The following is a 20,394-nucleotide window of genomic DNA, read 5'->3' as shown; positions in this document are numbered from 1 at the left end:
TGTCATATTCATTCAACAGTGAGTGAGGTCAGTGGAGAACGCAGACGAGATCTGAGAGGCCAGTGGGGTGATTAAGTGCCCTGAAGCTAAGCCAGATGGCCTGAGTTTTAAATCCCAGCTCTGCCATCTGTGGGACCATAGCCAGTTATTTAACTGTGTATGTGTTTATCTGTAAAACTGGGACAACAACAGTGCTATCTACCTTTTAGTGTTCTTGTGAGTTTAGAATTAAAATACTAAACTCATTGAAGACCATGTTATGAAGAGTCCTGATAACTAGGCTGAGGTAATACAGGCACATGAGCTTCGGGGCTTATTGTTGCAGGAAGGCAGACACTTAAACAGGTAGTTGCAATAAAGTTAGATAAGTTTTATGAGCAGGTAGGTTTAGTATTCTATGATAGTATATGTTCAGGTGACCTAATTCTTTCTTTTTTTTAATTCTTGATAATTATTTAAGCAGAATTAATTTAGCTTTTAGGACAGTTGGTTTCATTTTAGATTATATTTTCTTAGCTTCTTCAAATCAACCGTTACGTGTTTCATGGCTTGTATTCCGTAAAATGTGTTTATTTCCGTAATATGATAAATGTTGAAAGCTTCCAAGATATTAAGTAAAAATGTTGCCCTGATCATTCTGGTAATATCATAAGTGTCAAAACTCTTTCCCTGATGCTTTGCGTTAGGTACCAGGTTGCCAAAAAGGTAATAGAATCCTCTCGTAGCTATAGCATCTGCCTAATCAAAATAAAATCTATCTTCCAGACATTTTACAAGAGAGTTTGGTTAGCTTTGAGCATAATTAAAAGAGTATTTTACTTGATACCTGTTAAAAACAGGAAACCATGAGGTACAACTGTTTTTCATATATAGTGGGGGGCAATCTCCTCAACTGGAAATAAGAAGGGGCTAAAGTAAGTTTTCAAGCATAAAAATTTAAGGGCACCAAGATTGGTTCAAGGCGGTGGAGTAGAAGGACGTGCGCTCACTCCCTCTTGCGAGAGCACCGGAATCACAACTAACTGCTGAACAGTCATCAGCAGGAAGACACTGGAACTCACTAAAAAAGATACCCCACATCCAAAGACAAAGGAGAAGCCACAGTGGGACGGTAGGAGGGGCACAATCACAATAAAATCAAATCCCATAACCACTGGGTGGGTGACTCACAGACTGGAGAACAGTTATACCACAGAAGTCCACCCACTGGAGTGAAGGTTCTGAGCCCCACGTCAGGCTTCCCAACCTGGGGGTCCGGCAACGGGAGGAGGAATTCCCAGAGAATCAGACTTTGAAGGCTAGCGGGATTTGATTGCAGGACTTTGACAGGACTGGGGGAAACAGAGACTCAACTCTTGGAGGGCACACACAAAGTGGTGTGCACATCGGGAGCCGGGGGGAGGAGCAGTGACCCCATAGGAGGCTGAACCAGACCTACCTGCTAGTGTTGGAGGGTCTCCTGCAGAGGCGGGGAGTGGCTGTGTCTCACCATGAGGACAAGAACACTGGCAGCAGCAGTTCTGGGAAGTACTCCTTGGTGTGAACCCTCCCAGAGTCTGTCATTAGCCCCACCAAAGAGCCCAGGTAGGCTCCAGGGTTGGGTCACCTCAGGCCAAACAACCAACAGGGAGGTAACCCAGCCCCACCCATCAACAGACAAGCGGATTAAAGTTTTACTGAGCTCTGCCCACCATAGCAACACCCAGCTCTACCCACCACCAGTCCCTCCCATCAGGAAGCTTGCACAAGCCTCTTAGATAGCCTCATCCACCAGAGGGCAGATAGCAGAAGCAAGAAGAACTACAATCCTGCAGCCTGTGGAACAAAAAACATATTCACAGAAAGATAGACAAAATGAAAAGGCAAAGGACTAAGTACCAGATGAAGGAACAAGATAAAACCCCAGAGAAAAAACTAAATGAAGTGGAGATAGGCAACCTTCCAGAAAAAGAATTCAGAATAATGATAGTGAAGATGAGCCAGGACCTCGGAAAAAGAATGGAGGCAAAGATCAAGAAGATGCAAGAAATGTCTAACAAAGACCTAGAAGAATTAAAGGAGAAACACCTAGAAGAATTAAAGAAAAAACAAACAGAGATGAATAATACAATATCTGAAATGAAAAATCCACTAGAAGGAATCAATAGCAGAATAACTGAGGCAGAAAAACGGATAAATGACCTGGAAGACAGAATGGTGGAATTCACTGCCATGGAACAGAATAAAGAAAAAAGAATGAAAGGAAATGCAGGCAACCTAAGAGACCTCTGGGACAACATTAAATGCACCAACGTTCTTATTATAGGGTCCCAGAAAGAGAAGAGAGAGAGAGAGGACCTGAGAAAATATTTGAAGAGATTATAGTCGAAAACTTCCCTAACATGGGAAATGAAATAGCCACCCAAGTCCAGGAAGTGCAGAGTCCCAGGCAGGATAAACCCAAGGAGAAACACACCGAGACACATGGTAATCAAATTGACAAAAATTAAAGACAAAGAAAAATTGTTAAAAGCAACAAGGGAAAAACGACAAACAACATACAAGGGAACTCCCATAAGGTTAACAGCTGATTTGTCAGCAGAAACTCTACAAGCCAGAAGGGAGTGACATGACATATTTAAAGTGATGAAAGGGAAGAACCTACAACCAAGATTACTCTACCCAGCAAGGATCTCATTCAGATTCAGTAGAGAAATCAAAAGCTTTACAAACAAGCAAAAGCTAAGAGAATTCAGCACCACCAAACCAGCTCTACAAGAAATGCTAAAGGAACTTTCTTAAGTGGGAAACACAAGAGGAGAAAAGGACCTACAAAAACAAACCCAAAACAATTAAGAAAATGGGAATAGGAACATACATATTAATAATTACCTTAAATGTGAATGGATTAAATGCTCCAACCAAAAGACACAGTCTCGCTGAATGGATACAAAAGCAAGACCCATACATATGCTGTCCGCAAGAGACCCACTTCAGACCTAGGGACACATACAGACTGAAAGTGAGGAGATGGAAAAAGATATTCCATGCAAATGGAAATCAAAAGAAAGCTGGAGTAGCAATACTCATATCAGATAAAGTAGACTTTAAAATAAAGTATGTTACAAGAAACAGGGAAGGACATAGTGATCAAGGGATCAATCCAAGAAGAAGATATAACAATTATAAATATAAATGCACCCAACATAGGAGCACCTCAATACATAAGGCAAATGCTAACAGTTATAAATGAGGAAATCAACAGTAATACAATAATAGTGGGGGACGTTAACACCTCACTCACACCAATGGACAGATCATCCAGACAGAAAATTAATAAGGAAACACAAGCTTTAAATGACACAATAGACCAGATAGATTTAATTGGTATTTATAGGATATTCCATCTGAAAACAACAGATTACATTTCTTCTCAAGTGCACACGGAACATTCTCCAGTATAGATCACATCTGGGGTCACAAATCATGCCTCGGTAAATTTAAGAGAATTGAAATCATATCAAGCATTTTTTCGGACCACAATGCTATGAGATTTGAAATTTACAGGGGAAAAAAACGTAAAAACACAAACACAGGGAGGCTAAAGAATACGTTACTAAATAACGAAGAAATCACTGAAGAAATCAAAGAGGACATCAAAAAATGCCTAGAGGTAAATGACAGCAAAAACACAACGATCCAAAACCTATGGGATGCAGCAAAAGCAGTTCTAAGAGGGAAGTTTATAGCAATACAATCCTACGTCAAGAACCAAGAAAAATGTCAAACAATGTAAGCTGACACCTAAAGGAACTAGAGAAAGAACAAACAAAACCCAAAGTTAGTAGAAGGAAAGAAATCGTAAAGATGAGAGCAGAAATAAATGAAACAAAGAAAACAATAGCAAAGATAAATAAAACTAAAAACGGGTTCTTTGAGGAGATAAAATTGATAAACCTTTAGCCAGACTCATCAAGAAACGGAGAGGACTCAAATCAATAAAATTAGAAATGAAAAAGGGGAAATTACAACAGACACCACAGAAATACAGAGCATCCTAAGAGACTACTACAAGCAACTCTATGCCAATAAACGGGACAACCTGGAAGAAATGGACAAATTCTTAGAACCTTCCAAGACTGAACCAGGAAGAAATAGAAAATATGAACAGACTAATCACAAGTAATGAAATTGAAACTGTGATTAAAAATCTTCCAAGAAACAAAAGTCCAGGACCAGATGGCTTCACAGGTGAATTGTGTCAAACATTTGGAGAAGAGCTAACACCCATCCTTCTCAAACTCTTCCAAAAAATTGCAGAGGAAGGAACTCCCAAACTCATTCTCTGAGGCCACCATCACCCTGATACCAAAACCAGACAAAAATACTACAAAAAAAGAAAATTACAGGCCATTATCACTGATAAATATCGATGCAAAAATCCTCAACAAAATACTAACAAACAGAATCCCACAACACATTAAATTTAGCATCATACACAATCAAGTGGGATTTATCCCAGGGATGCAAGGATTCTTCAATATGTGCAAATCAATCAGTGTGATACACCATATTAACAAATTGAAGAATAAAAATGATATCATCTCAGTAGATGCAGGGAATCAGACTTCCTGACTTCAGACTATACTACAAAGCTACAGTAATCAAGACAATATGGTACTGGCACAAAAACAAAAATATAGATCAGTGGAACAAGAGAGAGAGCCCGGAGGTAAACCCACGCACATGTGGTCACCTTATTCTTGATAAAGGAGGCAAGAATATACAATGGAAAAAAGACAGCCTCTTCAGTAAGTGGTTCTGGGAAAACTGGACAGCTACATGTAAAAGAATGAAATTAGAGCACTCTCTAACACCATACACAAAAATAAACTCAAAATGGGTTAAAGACCTAAATGGAAGACTGGACACTATAAAACTGTTAGAGGAAAACATAGGAAGAACACTCTTTGACATAAATCACAGCAAGATCTTTTTTAACCCCCCTCCTAGAGTAATGGAAATAAAAACAAAAATAAACAAATGGGACCTAATGAAACTTAAAAGCTTTTGCACAGCAAAGGAAACTTTAAACGAGACGAGACGAAAGACAGCTCTCAGAATGGGAGAAAATATTTGCAAACGAATCAGCGGACAAAGGATTAATCTCCAGATCTCCAAAGAAGACATACAGATGGCCAAGAGGCACCTAAAAAGCTCCTCAGCATCACTAATCATTAGAGAAATGCAAATCAAAACTACAGTGAGGTATCACCTCACACCTGTTAGAATGGGCATCATCAGAAAATCTACAAGCAATAAATGCTGGGGAGGGTGGGGAGAAAAGGGAACCCTCTTGCACTGTTGGTGGGAATGTAAATTGATACAGCTCCTATGGAGAACAGTATGGAGGTTCCTTAAAAAACAAAAATAGAATTACCGTATGATCCAGCAATCCCACTACTGGGCATATACCCAGAGAAAACCATAATTCAAAAAGACACATGTATCCCAGTGTTCATTGCAGCACTATTTAGAATAGCCAGGTCATGGAAGCAACCTACATGCCCATCAACAGACGAATGGATAAAGAAGATGTGGCACATATATACAATGGAATATTACTCAGCCATAAAAAGAAGCGAAATTGGGTCATTTGTAGGGATGTGGATGGACCTAGAGACTGTCATACAGAGTGAAGTAAGAAAGAGAAAAACAAATATCGTATATTAATACATATATGTGGAATGTAGAAAAATGGTGCCAATGAACCGGTTTGCAAGGCAGAGATAGACACAGATGTAGAAAACAAACATATGGTACCCAAGGGGGGAAACGGGTGTGGGGGGGGATGAACTGGGAGATTGGAGTTGACATATATACACTAATTTGTATAAAATAGATAACTAATAAGAACCTGCTGTATAAAAATATAAAATTCAAAAAAAAAATTTAAGGGCCTCTGTGTACGAGCTGAAATCGATTAAACTAGGTGCCAACAGTTACAAATTGGTCAAAGCTCCCCTCATTCTTAGCTATCATTCTAGGTTTTTTAAATGAACTCAGTTAGTCTTCTGATGCATTGAAATGTGTTCTTGCCTTTGTGTTTCTTTGGTCATGGTGATGGGAAACGGACAAAATTATCTTGTATTAATAGGATTTTACTGTTTTACAAAATGAAAAATTGAAGCTGAATAGTTAGGAGAGATGTCTCTAGTTATGAGAAATCCCTTTGTTTTGTAGAAACAATCCCTTTGTTTTGTAGAAATTTGAATGGGTGGGGGGAAGCTGACTATTTGGAAGAAAGGAAAAGCGAGAAGAAGTGAAGGGGGCTGTGTGCTCCGTGAGGTCTTCCGGGAGCGCTGGCCCTCGGTCTGCACGACGCCTGGTTCTTTGCTCTGGGTGGTTATTACACACCAAATTGTTAGAACACGGCTGCCAGCTTCTTGCTTTGCTTTAATCATAACTTATGTTTTTAGCAGGTATATAACCTACGACCACCGCTCGAAGTATTGAAGCAATTACGTTTTAGAAATTAAAGATTTTATAAAGCTAATGTTTGTTTGGGGAACACAGGTTAGCTTTTGCGTGGGTTCTATTTAATGATGATCCCACCCCCCAGTTTGAGTTCTTGTTACAAACACCGAAGCACAGTAGTAGATGAATTAGGCACGCCTCTTTGTCATCTGTAGGTTTACAGAAACATGTTTAGAATGTTCAGTAGATCAGTTGCTGTTGAAACGATCCAAGTAGTTGAATGTCTCAGGCTGCTTGCTGGCAGGTGAGCTTACGTGCATTTGCTTTCCTTCCAGATTCACGAGAAACTTCACTACTACGAGAAGCAGAATCCCACGCCCATCCTCCAGGGGGCGGCAGCCTTAGCTGGTGACGTAAGTGTGCCTTTCTGAGCTCAGGGGTACTTGTCCTTCGCGGCCCCTTGGGGGCAGGACTCACCCTAGTGCAGACAGAGATGTGTGATCCTAGGAGTGAAAAGCGAAAGAAGTTGCAAATATCTCCAAAAGGCCTGTCATCCCTGAGTTTACCCTGACACTAGGCTGATTTTTGTTCACTTTCCTGTCCTAAAGATTTTGCATGGAGATAACCCTCTTGTCCTGCCTTGGTAATTACGAAATAGAAATTTTAGTCTGTGCCTCTGTGGGGAGAGATGCTATCAGCTGTTAGAGTCCAGGAAAGTCACAGGCAAGAGAAAAGCTTTGGAGAAATAGAGACAAGACGGCTGTATCGCTGCCAGTCTTGAAACTGACAGACGCTGGCATAGGAATGAGGCGGACGAAATACATAAAAAGTCAGGGTTGTTTTTTAAGTGGATTGTAAAGCATAGTAGAGATTTATGGGTATTAGACCTTTCCAAATTACCTTCATAACCGAAAAATAAATTTGAGCAGCAGTTGGCATTGATGGAGTAGTTAATTTCCCGTAGCTATAATTTTATTTGAAATCTGGGTCAGGGAACTAACTCGCTGTTTCTCCCGTTAACTTCTGGACTCAGATGAACTGAGCACAGACCTGGATGAACTACAGGGGACACTAAGCTGGACAAGAAATACATGTGGCGTGGAGGCTGCTTTTAGTGACACCCTACAGCCTCTCTGTTGTTTTTTAATCTTTTACGTTATTACAATAAAACAAACTATAGTTCCGCTTAGTAAGTTTTTAGAGCTGTAGGTATAATGAAAAAAACCGACCATCTTCAAGGGTTGATTTTCTTTGATAAAACCGTGTATTCTAGTTTAGAAAATAAAGCATGTGTAATGTATCTCCAAGTTGTGTGTTACCTGTTTAGTCCCCATTTTTTCCTTCCATTTCTACAGAGATTACAAATTACAAGGATGTTGCAATATACATGTTTTGTGAAGGAGCTTACCTCTGTGTTGCAGAACCAGAACACTTGACAATTGAGAGAGCCTTGAAAACCAGTTTTAAAACATTTATTGTTGAGGGTTTGGGGAAATATTTATTTATAAACCAATGTAATTAAGACCCAGTCATGTTACAACAATATTGCATTTTTTTAATTAGAGATTTTTATGTAAATATAAACTTAGCATTTTGTAATTCATCAGGGCAATATATTTAAATGTTTGATTCAAGAGTGCAAAGAGCCTTTTGTGTCTTTTTGTAAGTTAAAAATTCTGTAAAAAAATGTTACCTTGAAAAAGGAAAAGCACTTTTTGAAGTGTAGTCAGTGAATATATCAATTTTGCCTGATTTTATTTTTTGTGTATAATTTATATTACACCCCTCGTTTAGAGAAAAGTCCTTTCCAGAGATAAGAGCAATTATTTTTGGTTTGTTAGAAACTGTAGGGGCAAATGGAACTTTGATGCAGTGTTTTGAGAAGGGTTTTTAAATGAAAGTATATGTACATAGTTTGCATTCTGCGCTGTATTTTTTCATAATTCTAATCTTTTTTTCTATGTGAATCTTGCTTTTCTTCTTATGAAAATGATCTGATCCTTCTTATAGCCTAAGATTGAGATTTTGATAGAGGCCTCTTAATGCAGAACACAAGGCAGGTTCCAAGCTCCACCCCTTTCTTCTTCAGCTTCAGCTGGAACCGGCAATGGGAATTTATAATCCTGGTGGTAGAGAACAGTCAGCATCTGAGGTAGCAGCGTAGTTGTCAACCTATTATAAGTCATTTTGTGATTAACCTATTTTATATCTAACAGACTGTGTAGATAAGCATAATAAAGGTTTCCGATCATTTGCTCTTTCAGAGGCATTCTAGTTCTTTCTACCCCAGCTCTAAACAGCAAGCTACTTGGGGTTTTAGAAACCCTGTGGATTTCACCACCTCGTTCAGAAGTTCTCTTTTCTGTGTTTTACTTTTGTACAATGTCAGAGCCTGATCCAGTGCTTTTTCCAAGTGGTCCTTTGTCTGCATGCAAAAGACCATGTCGTAGATGAAGTGCTGGGATTTGCCCCCTGTGCGGTGAATCAGAAGGTGACCTAGCCCACGTGATTTCTTGGGTTGTACTCAGCTGAGAGCCTGGGCTGGGGTCAGGGCTACTAAGAGCCTCAGAAGAAGAGCAGCGATTGATAGTCTGTTTTCTTTCCTGCTGACTTGTGCTGAATCACCGAAAAAGTAGCAGGAGAGATTCTCAGTTGTCGCACGTGGAGCTCCCCTGCTCTTACTAACTGTTCTTCGTGTCAATGTGCTCTCACCTGCAGCTGGCGGAGGAGCTTCAGAACAAGCCATTAAGCAGCGAGATCAGAGAGCTGTTGAAACTACTGTCAAAACCCAATGTGAAGGTGAGGACGTGTGACACCTGTAATAAATATAGCCGAAAAGGGCCACTTTCTGGGCCTTCAGATGAATTTTGTTTCGAGCATCAATTTTCAAGTAAATGTGTTTTCAAATAGTGCACAGTATTTTAATCGCCTGAATCCTGTGAAGGAAAAAGAGTTGAGCTTTTCATGATAATGTTGTGACAATCTATAAAATACTTAAGTTGGGAAGCTCAGGATTTAAGTTGGCAAATATAATGGAGCTTCAAGGTCGTTTTCCTTTTAAAGGAAGTTAAGAATACAGGATACAGAACGTATTAGCGATTTTGTTTAGGTCCGTTTTGCTTGGCTAGTTAACGGTGTGCCAGTGTATTTGACGACAGTGTCTATTTTTCTGTGGGACTGTCTTAGCATTCCTCTTCCTCTCCCCATTTCCTGCCCCCTCTTCTGCCAATTTGTGTTTTAATGCATCGTACCATTTTTACAGAGCAAAGCATTTTTCCAGTGTAAATACCAGTAAAATACTGGCGGATCCATTTCGAGTCTCTGTTTTTCTTACAAGTTTATCACTTATTTTTCCTCCAGGTGTGATTAGTCAACGATGTGATTTAGACATTTTCCTGTTAATTCTCAGGTCATTAATGTATTAAATTCTGTAACCCATACATTTTATACTTGATACTACCGCGCTTGTATGTGAAATATTGTCCAGGAGTCAGAATTACCTATGGGTCAGTCATTATGTAATCAAAATGATCAGTTATGTCATGATTTCTGTTAAGCACATATAGACTTTTGAATGAAAATGTCCATCTAGATGCAAAAACTGATTATTTATTTCTACCTTCTTTGAAAAATCTCCTTTGGAACTGTGCTATATATGGTCTTAAACTGATATTCGAAAAAGTATCAAATAAAAGACAGAGAACGTGTATGGACCGTGATTTCTAAACCACGTAAGTTGATATAAAGTACATGAATGTATTTCTGTAAAGGGTAGATGAACTATGATTAATAACATGAGAGGAATTGACTGGTGCAGAGGAAATCGGTTATACTTTAGTTCTAGAAGAATAAGGATCTGGTGAGTGCAGGAAGGTCGCTGATGCTGAAGACGGAGTGCCCAGACAGTGAGCAGCTTGGAGGAGATCCGTGAATGCTCTGAAAATGTCTTCAGTTTCCTTACGCTGCGCTTGGGAAGTTGATGTTAATCAGAGCATGGCAAGGGGACCCATGAGGCACTTGGTAAGCTCCATTTTTGAGAGCGTTTTCTTGGTTTCAATTTTACAAATTAAAGAGGAATGTTTCTGACCCCCCAGAAACAAAAGATCTGATTTTGGTATTCCGTTCAAGAGTGTTTGAAATGGAATAGCTAATAATAAAGAGGTTATACTGGATGGAAACTGGTATTTGGCCGGAGAGGGGTGTGTGACCGTAGGTGGTTATGAGATAAGAGAAGATATGTACATTTTGGTGTCTGCCCCAGGTTCCTGGCCCAAAGCTTATAAAACCCTAGTTAATTTCCTAAGTGATAAGAACACTGGGAACGTGTATTGCACTTGTATTTCTTTGTCTTTGACCCTGTCCCTGACATAGGTCCCCTCCAGCCCTTGTAAATTTTTAAGTGGTTAGAGCACGGGGAGCTTTGTCCTAATGAGGCGCCTCTGGGTGCGCCCCTGGCTGGGCGCTGGTCACCAGCAAGACCACGCCACGATTAGAAGCTTGGAATTTTCAGCCTCACCCCACCCCTGCCACCATCCTCCAGAGAGGGGAGAGGGGCTGGAAATGGAGTTAAGAACTGATTATGCCCACTTGAGGAAGCCTCCCTAAAATCCCCAAAGTGTGATGTTCAGAGAGCTTCTAGGCTCGGGGACACATCCATGTACCAGGAGGGTGATGTACCCACCTCCACGGGAACAGATGCTCCTACCCTCCAGACCTTACCCTGTGTGTATCTCTTCATCTGAGTCCTTTATCATATGCTTTAATAAACCGGTACATGTAAGTGTTTTCCTGAATCCTGTGACCTACTCCAGCAAGTTAATTGAACCCAAGCAGGGGGTTGTTGGAACGTCACATCTGCAGCTGGTTGGTCAGAAGCACAGGTGGCAGCCTGGAGTGGTGACTGGTGTCTGAAGTGTGTCTGGGGGGCGGGGGCAGTCCTAAAGGATTGAGCCCTCAACCTGTGGGAGCTGACGCTCTCTCTGGGAAGATGACCTCAGAATTGGGTTGAACTGTAGGACGCCCAGGTGGTGTCACAGAGAATTGCTTGGTGTTGAGAAAACCCGTCACGCGTTTGGTGATCAGAATTTTGTTTTGTGTGAGCAGTAAAGGAAGCACACGGGAGAGAAACACAGCAAGGAAGGAGAAACTCCTCCAGAAGGAAGAGAAATGTGGGTTTTCTTCCCTTTACGATGGCATCATGCAGCACCACAGGATGCAGCTTTTAATTGAGTACTTGAACTTCGTTATGGCAAAAATACCTCAGGCAAACAGTTTTGTCTGTTTTCACATGTACGTAGCAGTGTGGCTAAGGAATGGTTAGAAGTCAGCGTGAAAGGTGTATGTTCAGGAAATGACGTGTAGAAAGTGGCTGACATTGCGGACACTCGACGGTACAGTCGACAGTGGCAATTTCTAGTTCACCAGTCTTGGGAAGAAAATACTTTTCTTCCCAGTTTGACCTAACATTTAACATTGCTTTCCTTGAAATCATTTATGTTAACAACCATCACTATCTCACTTTTGAAGGTAATTACTTTAAGAAATGCAGTCCCCAAATAAGTTTTAAGCTATTTCAGAATATGATCAAATACTCCTTTTTGTCTTAGAATAAATGAAAATATTTGCTTTTTTTCTTTTTTTTAAGAGCAGAAGCAAGGTACAGTAGAATATAACATGTATACATGAATTGTTCATTGAACTGACAGTTAAAATATGAAAAATGTAATTCCAAGGTGTTAACTTGAATATTGCCCTTAAATTTTAGTGGATAAGGGAACTAATTATTTACTTTTTGAAGATTGCCCTTCCATTTAGAAAATTTAATTCACAATACTGAAAGGAAACCTGAAATGTACCTGCAAAGTAATAATGATTTTTTAAAAACACACATAGGTATATGCAACCAAGTGTATTGCCAACTATGAAATGACAATCCGTCTTTCTGTAGACAACTCGTTTTGAAAAGCATTAAAACTTTCTTTGGGGGGCTTCCCTGGTGGCGCAGTGGTTGAGAGTCCGCCTGCCGATGCAGGGGATGCGGGTTCGTGCCCCGGTCCGGGAAGATCCCACGTGCCGCGGAGCGGCTGGGCCCGTGAGCCGTGGCCGCTGAGCCTGCGCGTCCGGAGACTGTGCTCCGCGACGGGAGAGGCCACAGCAGTGAGAGGCCCGTGTACCGCAAAAAAAAAAAAAAAAAAAAACTTTCTTTGGTAGTTTGTAAATGTCACCAGAGTTGGATCTTCATTCATTCATTCCTACATAAATTGAGCATCTACTCTGCCAGTCCCTGTAGCTGGAACTTGTAGAAGATGTATGATGATACATGAAGATTAATGAAGGTGATAGAAATAGGGGATAAAGAGAGGGAACACCCAGAAATAGTGTGGAACACATAGGAGCGGAGCCGGCGCCAAGGCTGGGTGCGGGCGGGTTGAAGAGGACTGCAGAGGAGATGGTCTGTGCCCGGTGACGCCTGAAGGCTGGTGTGAGGTGACCAGAGGGGCAGAGGAGTGAGGGGTGAGTCGGCGGGGGGGGGGGTGAGAAATGAAGGTTTCCGGTATGAAGTCCTACAAAGGAAATCACTTGTCACATTTGAGGGCGTAACGTAGACTTAGTGTGGCTGAGCGGCAGCGTGTGAAAGAGGGAGGGGAGGGGCTGGACAGTAGAGCTGTGAGTCGGGGCCGACCTCCTGGTTACCCAGGACGGCCTGCTGTTTGCCTGTAGTTCCAGTGTGGTTAATATTAATAGCCTCCCTTTTAATTTCAGTGGTTTCCTTATTTAGATGATAAATTATATGGCCACTCTACTTGCGAGCATATGAAAAAGTTTGAATTCCATCGTGAGAGCAGTAGAAAGTCTTGGAAGGATTTAAATAAGCAGGCGATGCCATCACTCTGTGTGTAGTATGCACAGCAGTTCCCCGGGTGGGAAGCCCAGCTGGGAGCCTGTAGAAATAATTTGGGTGCAGCGTGACTGTGGTCCTAACGAAGGATGTGGATGGAGACAAGGAAGTGGGGGATGGGTGGGATTGGATGTAAATTCAGTATGAGGCGTTGGGACAGCTGGTTAATTATTTGGGGAAAAATAAGAAAGACCTCTACTAGAATGAATTCCAAGTAGATTAAAGATGGAAGTGTAAAAATTGAACCATAATCATGGGATAGAGTAAAAGCATTTACAGCCTCAGGGGCAGATGGACACACACACACACACACACACACACACGAAAAGTTAAAAAAAACAATCCATACATGAGGTTGGAGGAATAACTTACCTTTATAACTGATTTCTGATATTGTCTTTAATAAGATGTGATAGTTTATTACTCTGACTTTAATTTTTACCTTTTACAAAGTGACTTGATAAAAACTTTTGAAATTAAACAGAAAAGAATTTTGGATAATACATAACTGTGTTTTGAATCTAAATTTTAAAATAGACGTCCCTATCCTTGTTGCTTTATTAGTGAAGATGAGCGTTGCTTTCATATGCTTAGCGGCTTTTTATTTCTTCTGTGAATTGTGTGTTCATATATCTTTAGGGGTGACTACTCTTAATTGGCTGCATTACCTTTCATTCCTTTTTGTGTACAGAAATATGACATATACATTTTTTTCCATTATAAGTAGGGTAATAGGATGCACTACTTACTGTATTGGAATACACCCAGTCCTTAAAACTTGGAATTGGTCAGTCGCCATATACAAAAAAAATAATTATTATTACTCAATAATGTCTACAAAATCCAGTCTTATTGTCCACATCTTACAGTCCAGGAAAAATAACAAAGTATAAAAGAAACCACATGGTGAGAAAAAAGGTAATGATGGAGTCACAAGAGGCCTGCGTAGATGTGACAGACGCTAAAGCTTGCTGCGGCAGGGGAGGAGCACGGGCCATTTAGGGGGCGCTGCGGAAGGGACGTTGGTCTCTACAGAGACTTTGTTTCCGGGGAAAGCAAAGAGAATCATCAGTAAATAAAAACCACTCCTAGGCATCACATTGCCACATTAAAGGCAAATCATCCTCTCTGAGTTGTCATTCAGCGGCTCATTTTTGATAAAAGTGAGGTGACATCATCTCTAGAACATGGTATTATAATTTAGGAAGTCAGGGAAAATTTGGTAGATTTTTTCAAAGGCAATAAAGTAGAAAGATGTGTTGTAATTTTTCAGCTTTCCAAAACATTCACTTACCAGAAATTACTCACTGCCCGGGCATGCGGAATGGATGAGACTTCATTAAAGCATAATAAATGGCAAAGTTAAGCTTCCTTCTGGAAGAATAAATCAGCGTTACTCATCCTTATGAGTCAGACACTTAATTCTAAGGGTCTGACAGATATTTAGAGCATAGAGTTGACTCCAGGGGGTCTGAGGCAGGGAGAGCTTGGGAGCCCGATGCGTTACAAAGCCCAGTGTTCAATTTCCTGTAGATTCCTCTAAGCGACAGGTAAACCCATCAGCTGTGATCGGTGGCATATGGAAACACAATTTTCATTTAGGTGCTGCCTCCTGAAAGAATGTCTGTATAGTGAAGTTGCTGCAGTTAAAACAGGAAAATGGAATACAGAGTTACTTTCAGTTGTCTAAAATAAAAATGTTGCTAACCAAAACTATTTATAAAGCAAAGCTGTTAAAAACAATGAACTTGCTATCTGTAAATTATTTATTTTGGAATCCAGATATGAAAGTACAGAGCTAAGGAGGGAAAATCATAGCTGGTGTTCTAACAACGCCGACCAACTATAATATTCACTTTATTATGAAATACGTTCATTAGCATTCCCTGTTATTCTTACCGTGTGCAAGGTAGTTACGCTAGGTGCACAGATAACAGCCATTTCTGGTGCTCTTCTGTGTTCCCGTCTGCAGTCATTCCTCTTGTCTGAAAGAACTTCTTACAACATTTTTGGTAATGCAAGCCCGCTGGTGATGAATTCCTTCAGCTTTTGTATGTCTTTACAAAATCTTCAGTGTTCCTTCTTTTTAAAAGGTATTTTTGCTGGGTATAGAATTTTAGGCTGACGGTAGTTTTCCTTGAGTATTTTAAAGATGTGCTCCATTGTCTTGTGGTGTGCTTTTTTTTTTTTTTCTTTTGGCTGATTTTAAGATAGTCCCCTTTTCACTGGTTTTAAGCAGTTTGGTGTTATGTCTTTTCTGTTTATCGTGCTTGGATACATTGAGCTTCTTAAACATATGGGCTTTTTTGTTTCCATCAAATTTGGAATATCTTCTGCCATATTTCTTCAGATTTTTTTAACACCTCTCCTGTCTCTGGAGATGCCAGTTAGGTGCATATAATAGACCATTGAAGTCCCACAGCTCAATAAATGTTCATAATTTTTCATTATATTTTCTCTTTGTGTTTCATGTGTTTCAGTAGTTTTATTGCTTTGCCTACAAGTGTTAATCTTATTCAGTGTACTGAAGGAAATGTATTTTCACCTTTTATCTGTAGAAGCTTGGTTTGAATCTTCTTTGTATATTCCAAGTCTCCTGTTCAGCCCTTCTTCTGGCTTTTTGAACATTTGGAATTAGTAGTAACTGTTCATTTCCTTTTCTGTGATCTTTCTGTAATTTCAGGGTTTGGTTCTACATAATTCTGTCATCTAACTTTTCAGGGTCTAGTTTTATATTTCTCATCACTGTGCATAGCAGTTGCTGATTTTGTACATGCCTAGTAATTGTTGATTGACTGTCAGTCATTGTGACTTGACTTTTTTTGATGCTGGATATTTTTGTATATTTATAGGTAATATTCTTGAGTTTAAATTACACAATTAAGTTATTTGGAGCTTGCTTTTAAGCTTTGTTAGGTGAGATCTTAGCAGCATGTAATCTTGGGCTGATTATTTCCTGCTATTAAGAAAGTACCTCTCTGTTAACTCTCCTCAATGCCCTGTGAGTGGTGAGGCTTTTCCTTGTAACTGGTGGGAACAGGAGCTATTCCTGCCCTGTGCAAGCCTCGGGGATTGTTTCCTGTAATGCAGGGTTTCTGAGCCTTGGAACTATTTACATTTGAGGGCTGGATACTTACTTGGCGGTGGGGAGGGGATTGTCTGCTGTGGTATCAGGTGCCTCGGAGCATCTCTGGCCTCTGTGCACTAGACAGCAGTAGCATCCCTTGAATTGTTACAAACCAAAAATGTCCCCAGACAGCCATATGGCTCCCGGGGAGTAAAATTGCCCTCAGTTCCGAACTACTGCTCTAATCCTTCCTGGCAGTTCCGTATGCAAGCCTTGGCTAAGGACTCAAGGAGCTCTGTGTCTGTGCAGCTCTCCCCATTCTCATCCCTTCCCTGAGAACGTTAGCCCCTTGCTCTCCCTAGGTTCCCAGCTCTGCTGTCCTGGGTTCCTTCTCCCCCTGACATAGCGGGAAATTCGCTCTAGACAGGAAGCTTGGGGCAGTCTTAGGGTTCGCAGTTGTTTCCTGTCTCTCAGTGGTCACTGTCTTTCCTTGTCTCATGTCCAGTGTCTTCAAAAACCATTGCTTCATTATCTTTTTTTTTTTTTTTTTTAAGTTTTCTCCAGTGGGTCCCTGTTAACTTCACCTTGGTTCTCATCCTCATTTTTTTCTTTTTCTTGTGGTACGCAGGCCTCTCACTGTTGTGGCCTCTCCCGTTGCGGAGCACAGGCTCCGGACGCGCAGGCTCAGCGGCCATGGCTCGCGGGCCCAGCCGCTCCGCAGCATGTGGGATCTTCCCGGACCGGGGCACGAACCCATGTCCCCGGCATCGGCAGGCGGACTCTCAACCCCTGCGCCACCAGGGAAGCCCTCTCATCCTCGTTCTTGAGCTGTACTTTTGCTGGATACACAATTCTGGGCTGACTGTTCTTTTCTTCCTAAGCGCTTTCAAGGTGTTTTAACTCTCTTCAGTGGTCTTGCTGCTTGCTCAGTCAGTTCTCAATTACCTTTTTTTCTTTCCTTCCTGATGATCTGTGTTTTTCTCTCTGATATTTTGAAGGACTACTTTCTGTCTCTGGCATTCTGTCATTTCACTATGATGTATGTAAGCGTGGGTTATTTTTTATTGTTCCTGCTTCCTAAAGGATCCATTGGAGTTCCTGAATCTTCAGACTGTTTCTCATCAGTTGTCAAAACTTTGCAGCTATTATATCTTCAGGTAATATTTTATCATCTGATGACACTCTTCATTCTGTCCCTTTGAAACTTTGTTGGACACCAAGAAAAGCACCAACCATACAGGAAAAAAATATTATTGGGTTCATTCATTTGGACCCTTTTTTGATCAGAGAACACTAATGAGGAAGTGAGAGCCACGAAGTGGGAGAATGCGTTTGTGGCACCTGTAACCGACAAAGGCTTGGATCCAGCGTGTTATAAAGGACTCTTACAGGTCAAGAAGACAAAGACAGATGGAACAGAACAATGTGCAAGGATCTTGAACAGGCATTTCACGAAAGAAGGTATCGTGATGAATAAAACCCTTGAAGACCGGTTGAAACTCCAAGCGAAAAATGGGACATCAGGTGTATCAGACACCACGGTTGGCAGCAAACAATTGACATTTACATTAAAGGAGTTAGAACAGCAGAAGAAGCAGCAGGAGGCTGAGAAACTGCACGGACAAGAGAGGAAGACCCTTCGCCGTTCAGCCGGTCACCTGAAGCCCAGGCCCTGGAGAGGACGGCGTTCCACTGAGTCTGGGACCGATCCCACGCGTGATTCAGAGGAGCTCACCTCCCCCACCTGATCATCGTTAGAGTGTGTTATCCACGCCGGGGACACGCGCTCCTGGAGTCCATGGAAACCCTCGCTGCGTCTGCAGAGGGCAGCATCTGGCAGCGGGTCCCAGGCCTCCGGTCAGACCGCGGGGCTGGGCCCGCTGGCCGTGTGGGGCCCCAGGGCGCTTCTGTGCCTTGTCACTCCCCAGGTTTTAATCAAGTAGACAAGGTGGTGGTTTTGTAATACTGTGAAACGTGCACCGTGAAATGAGAGGTTCTCCTGTGCTGAAAACCAGGACTGACGGTTTTCCAGAAACATTCTTGCACTGCCTGCCGCTGCCCATGAATCCAGCATCCAAGATGCCATTCCTGTCTTGCCTGACTTGTGAGCATTGGTCATGTTTATGTTTATAAGGATATGCTGGTACCTGTGTTGCTTGTTTATGTGTTAGTTTGGGATTTTTTTAAAGCATATTTTTATACCAAGAGAATATAAAGTAATGGTAATAACAGTCTAAAACAGGAAGTGGAAGCTACTGGATATTCTTTTAACTTGGCACAAGATGAAATACAGACTTTTTTTTTTTTAATTTTGTTTCTTAAGTGCCATTAGAGATATACTGGCTGGAGAAAAACGTTTATAAAAAGAAATGCTTTCATTTGAACAGCAAAGAAAAAAGATATCATGAGTTATAAGAAAGATGAAATTTCAACCACGAGAAGATAACACTGTGTACTCAGAATGGCCAGATTTAAACTACTGTGAATTGGTGGATCCCTTGATGCAGCTAAAACTCACATAAGCTGTTGGTGGGAGAGGAGCTGGAACGACCACTTTGTCTGGTCTGCCTGTGTTGAATGACCTAGACTTCCACCCTTAAATACACTTAACCCAGATTTGCGTGTGTATGCATCAGCTGATATGAAGTATTTACCGCAGCACTGTTTATGATAGCCAAGAGCTGAAAACAGCCTACGTGTCCCTCAGAGGCATAATGGGTAAAGAAACTATGAAATACGTACATGTTGGAGTACTGTACAGCCATGAAAAAAGGAATGGCTACCAGTGACCGCATGGACAAAACTCACTAAATGTCAGGGAAAAAAGGAAGATCCCATTATGCGGTATTTAAATAGAGGCAAAACTACACCTTCAGCGGAATAGAGGCCACGGTGACTAGGAAGGAGCATGCTTAGGGGCCCGTGGGGCTCAGTGAATGTTGTGTTTCTTGCTTGAGTGATATTTACAGGGACATACTCATTTTTGAAGGTTCTTCGTGCCGTATGCATATGAATTGTGAGCTTTTCCGCGTATATGTTATAGTCAGTAAGAAAGCTTAATTTAGAGACCGTTTCTTCGCCATCTTGGAGCTTCTGTTTCAGTAGATAGCAGATATTAAATATATGTGCATAAAAATGGAAACATGGTTAAACATTATGAGCATGTATGAAGGCAAAGAAGATGGTGCTATGAGACCACGTAACCCGGCGTCTACATGTATATTGGATGTTTGGGCCACGCCTCTGTGAGAAAGAAGCCAGGTATTTAAACTGAGTGAGGAGGACAGTGGGTATGAGACAGAGTTGGAGGGAAAATACAAGACTAGGACTTGCTTTTCGTCCCAAACCAGTGGGTGGGTAGGAGAGTTCTTAGTAGACCACTTACGTGAGTTACTCTGAGTTTCAAAGTAATTACTCTGGGGGCTTCCCTGGTGGCTCAGTGGTTGAGAGTCCGCCTGTCAATGCAGGGGACACGGGTTCGTGCCCCGGTCCGGGAAGATCCCACATGCCGCGGAGCGGCTGGGCCCGTGAGCCATGGCCGCTGAGCCTGCGCGTCCGGAGCCTGTGCTCCGCGACGGGAGAGGCCGCAACAGTGAGAGGCCCGCGTACCGCAAAAAAAAAAAAAAAGTAATTACTCTGGACACACTGTGAATCAGGAATGTGAAAATGAGCCCAAGGTGAATGCAGGTGGACCATGAAAGGCTCCAGGTAAAAATGCTCCAGGTGAAAGATGATGATCAATGATCTAGACCAAGGGTCTGCCAGCTTTTTTATGGAAAAGTGTCTGGTGCTTGTACTCAGGTTCTCACTGTAGCACGGCAGGCGCCATAAGGCACACATCAGTGGACAGGCATGGCTGTGTTCCAGGAAAGCTTCACTTACGAAAACAGGTGGCACAGTTGGCCACCATCTGCTCTGGACCGGAGAGAAGATAACATGTTAGCTTACACTGTGGAAGCAGATTTAACAGGGT

The 20,394-nt window shown here is 41.6% G+C and overlaps 1 protein-coding gene across 5 annotated transcripts in view; it reads left to right on the top strand.

The window, feature by feature from the left end:
* The window catches only part of MPP7 (MAGUK p55 scaffold protein 7), a 413,704-nt gene that overhangs the window by 300,347 nt on the left and 92,963 nt on the right, over positions 1-20,394 (top strand). For all 5 annotated transcript variants that reach the window (XM_060291639.1, XM_030832320.2, XM_030832311.2 and 2 more), the window contains 2 exons: positions 6,792-6,869; positions 9,175-9,255. In XM_060291639.1, the coding sequence (XP_060147622.1) occupies positions 6,792-6,869; positions 9,175-9,255 (159 nt within the window). The remainder of the gene's footprint in view (positions 1-6,791; positions 6,870-9,174; positions 9,256-20,394) is intronic.

Source organism: Globicephala melas, chromosome 2 (assembly GCF_963455315.2).
Source record: "Globicephala melas chromosome 2, mGloMel1.2, whole genome shotgun sequence".
Lineage (NCBI taxonomy): Eukaryota > Metazoa > Chordata > Mammalia > Artiodactyla > Delphinidae > Globicephala > Globicephala melas.
This window is presented reverse-complemented; position numbering and strand designations above follow the sequence as displayed.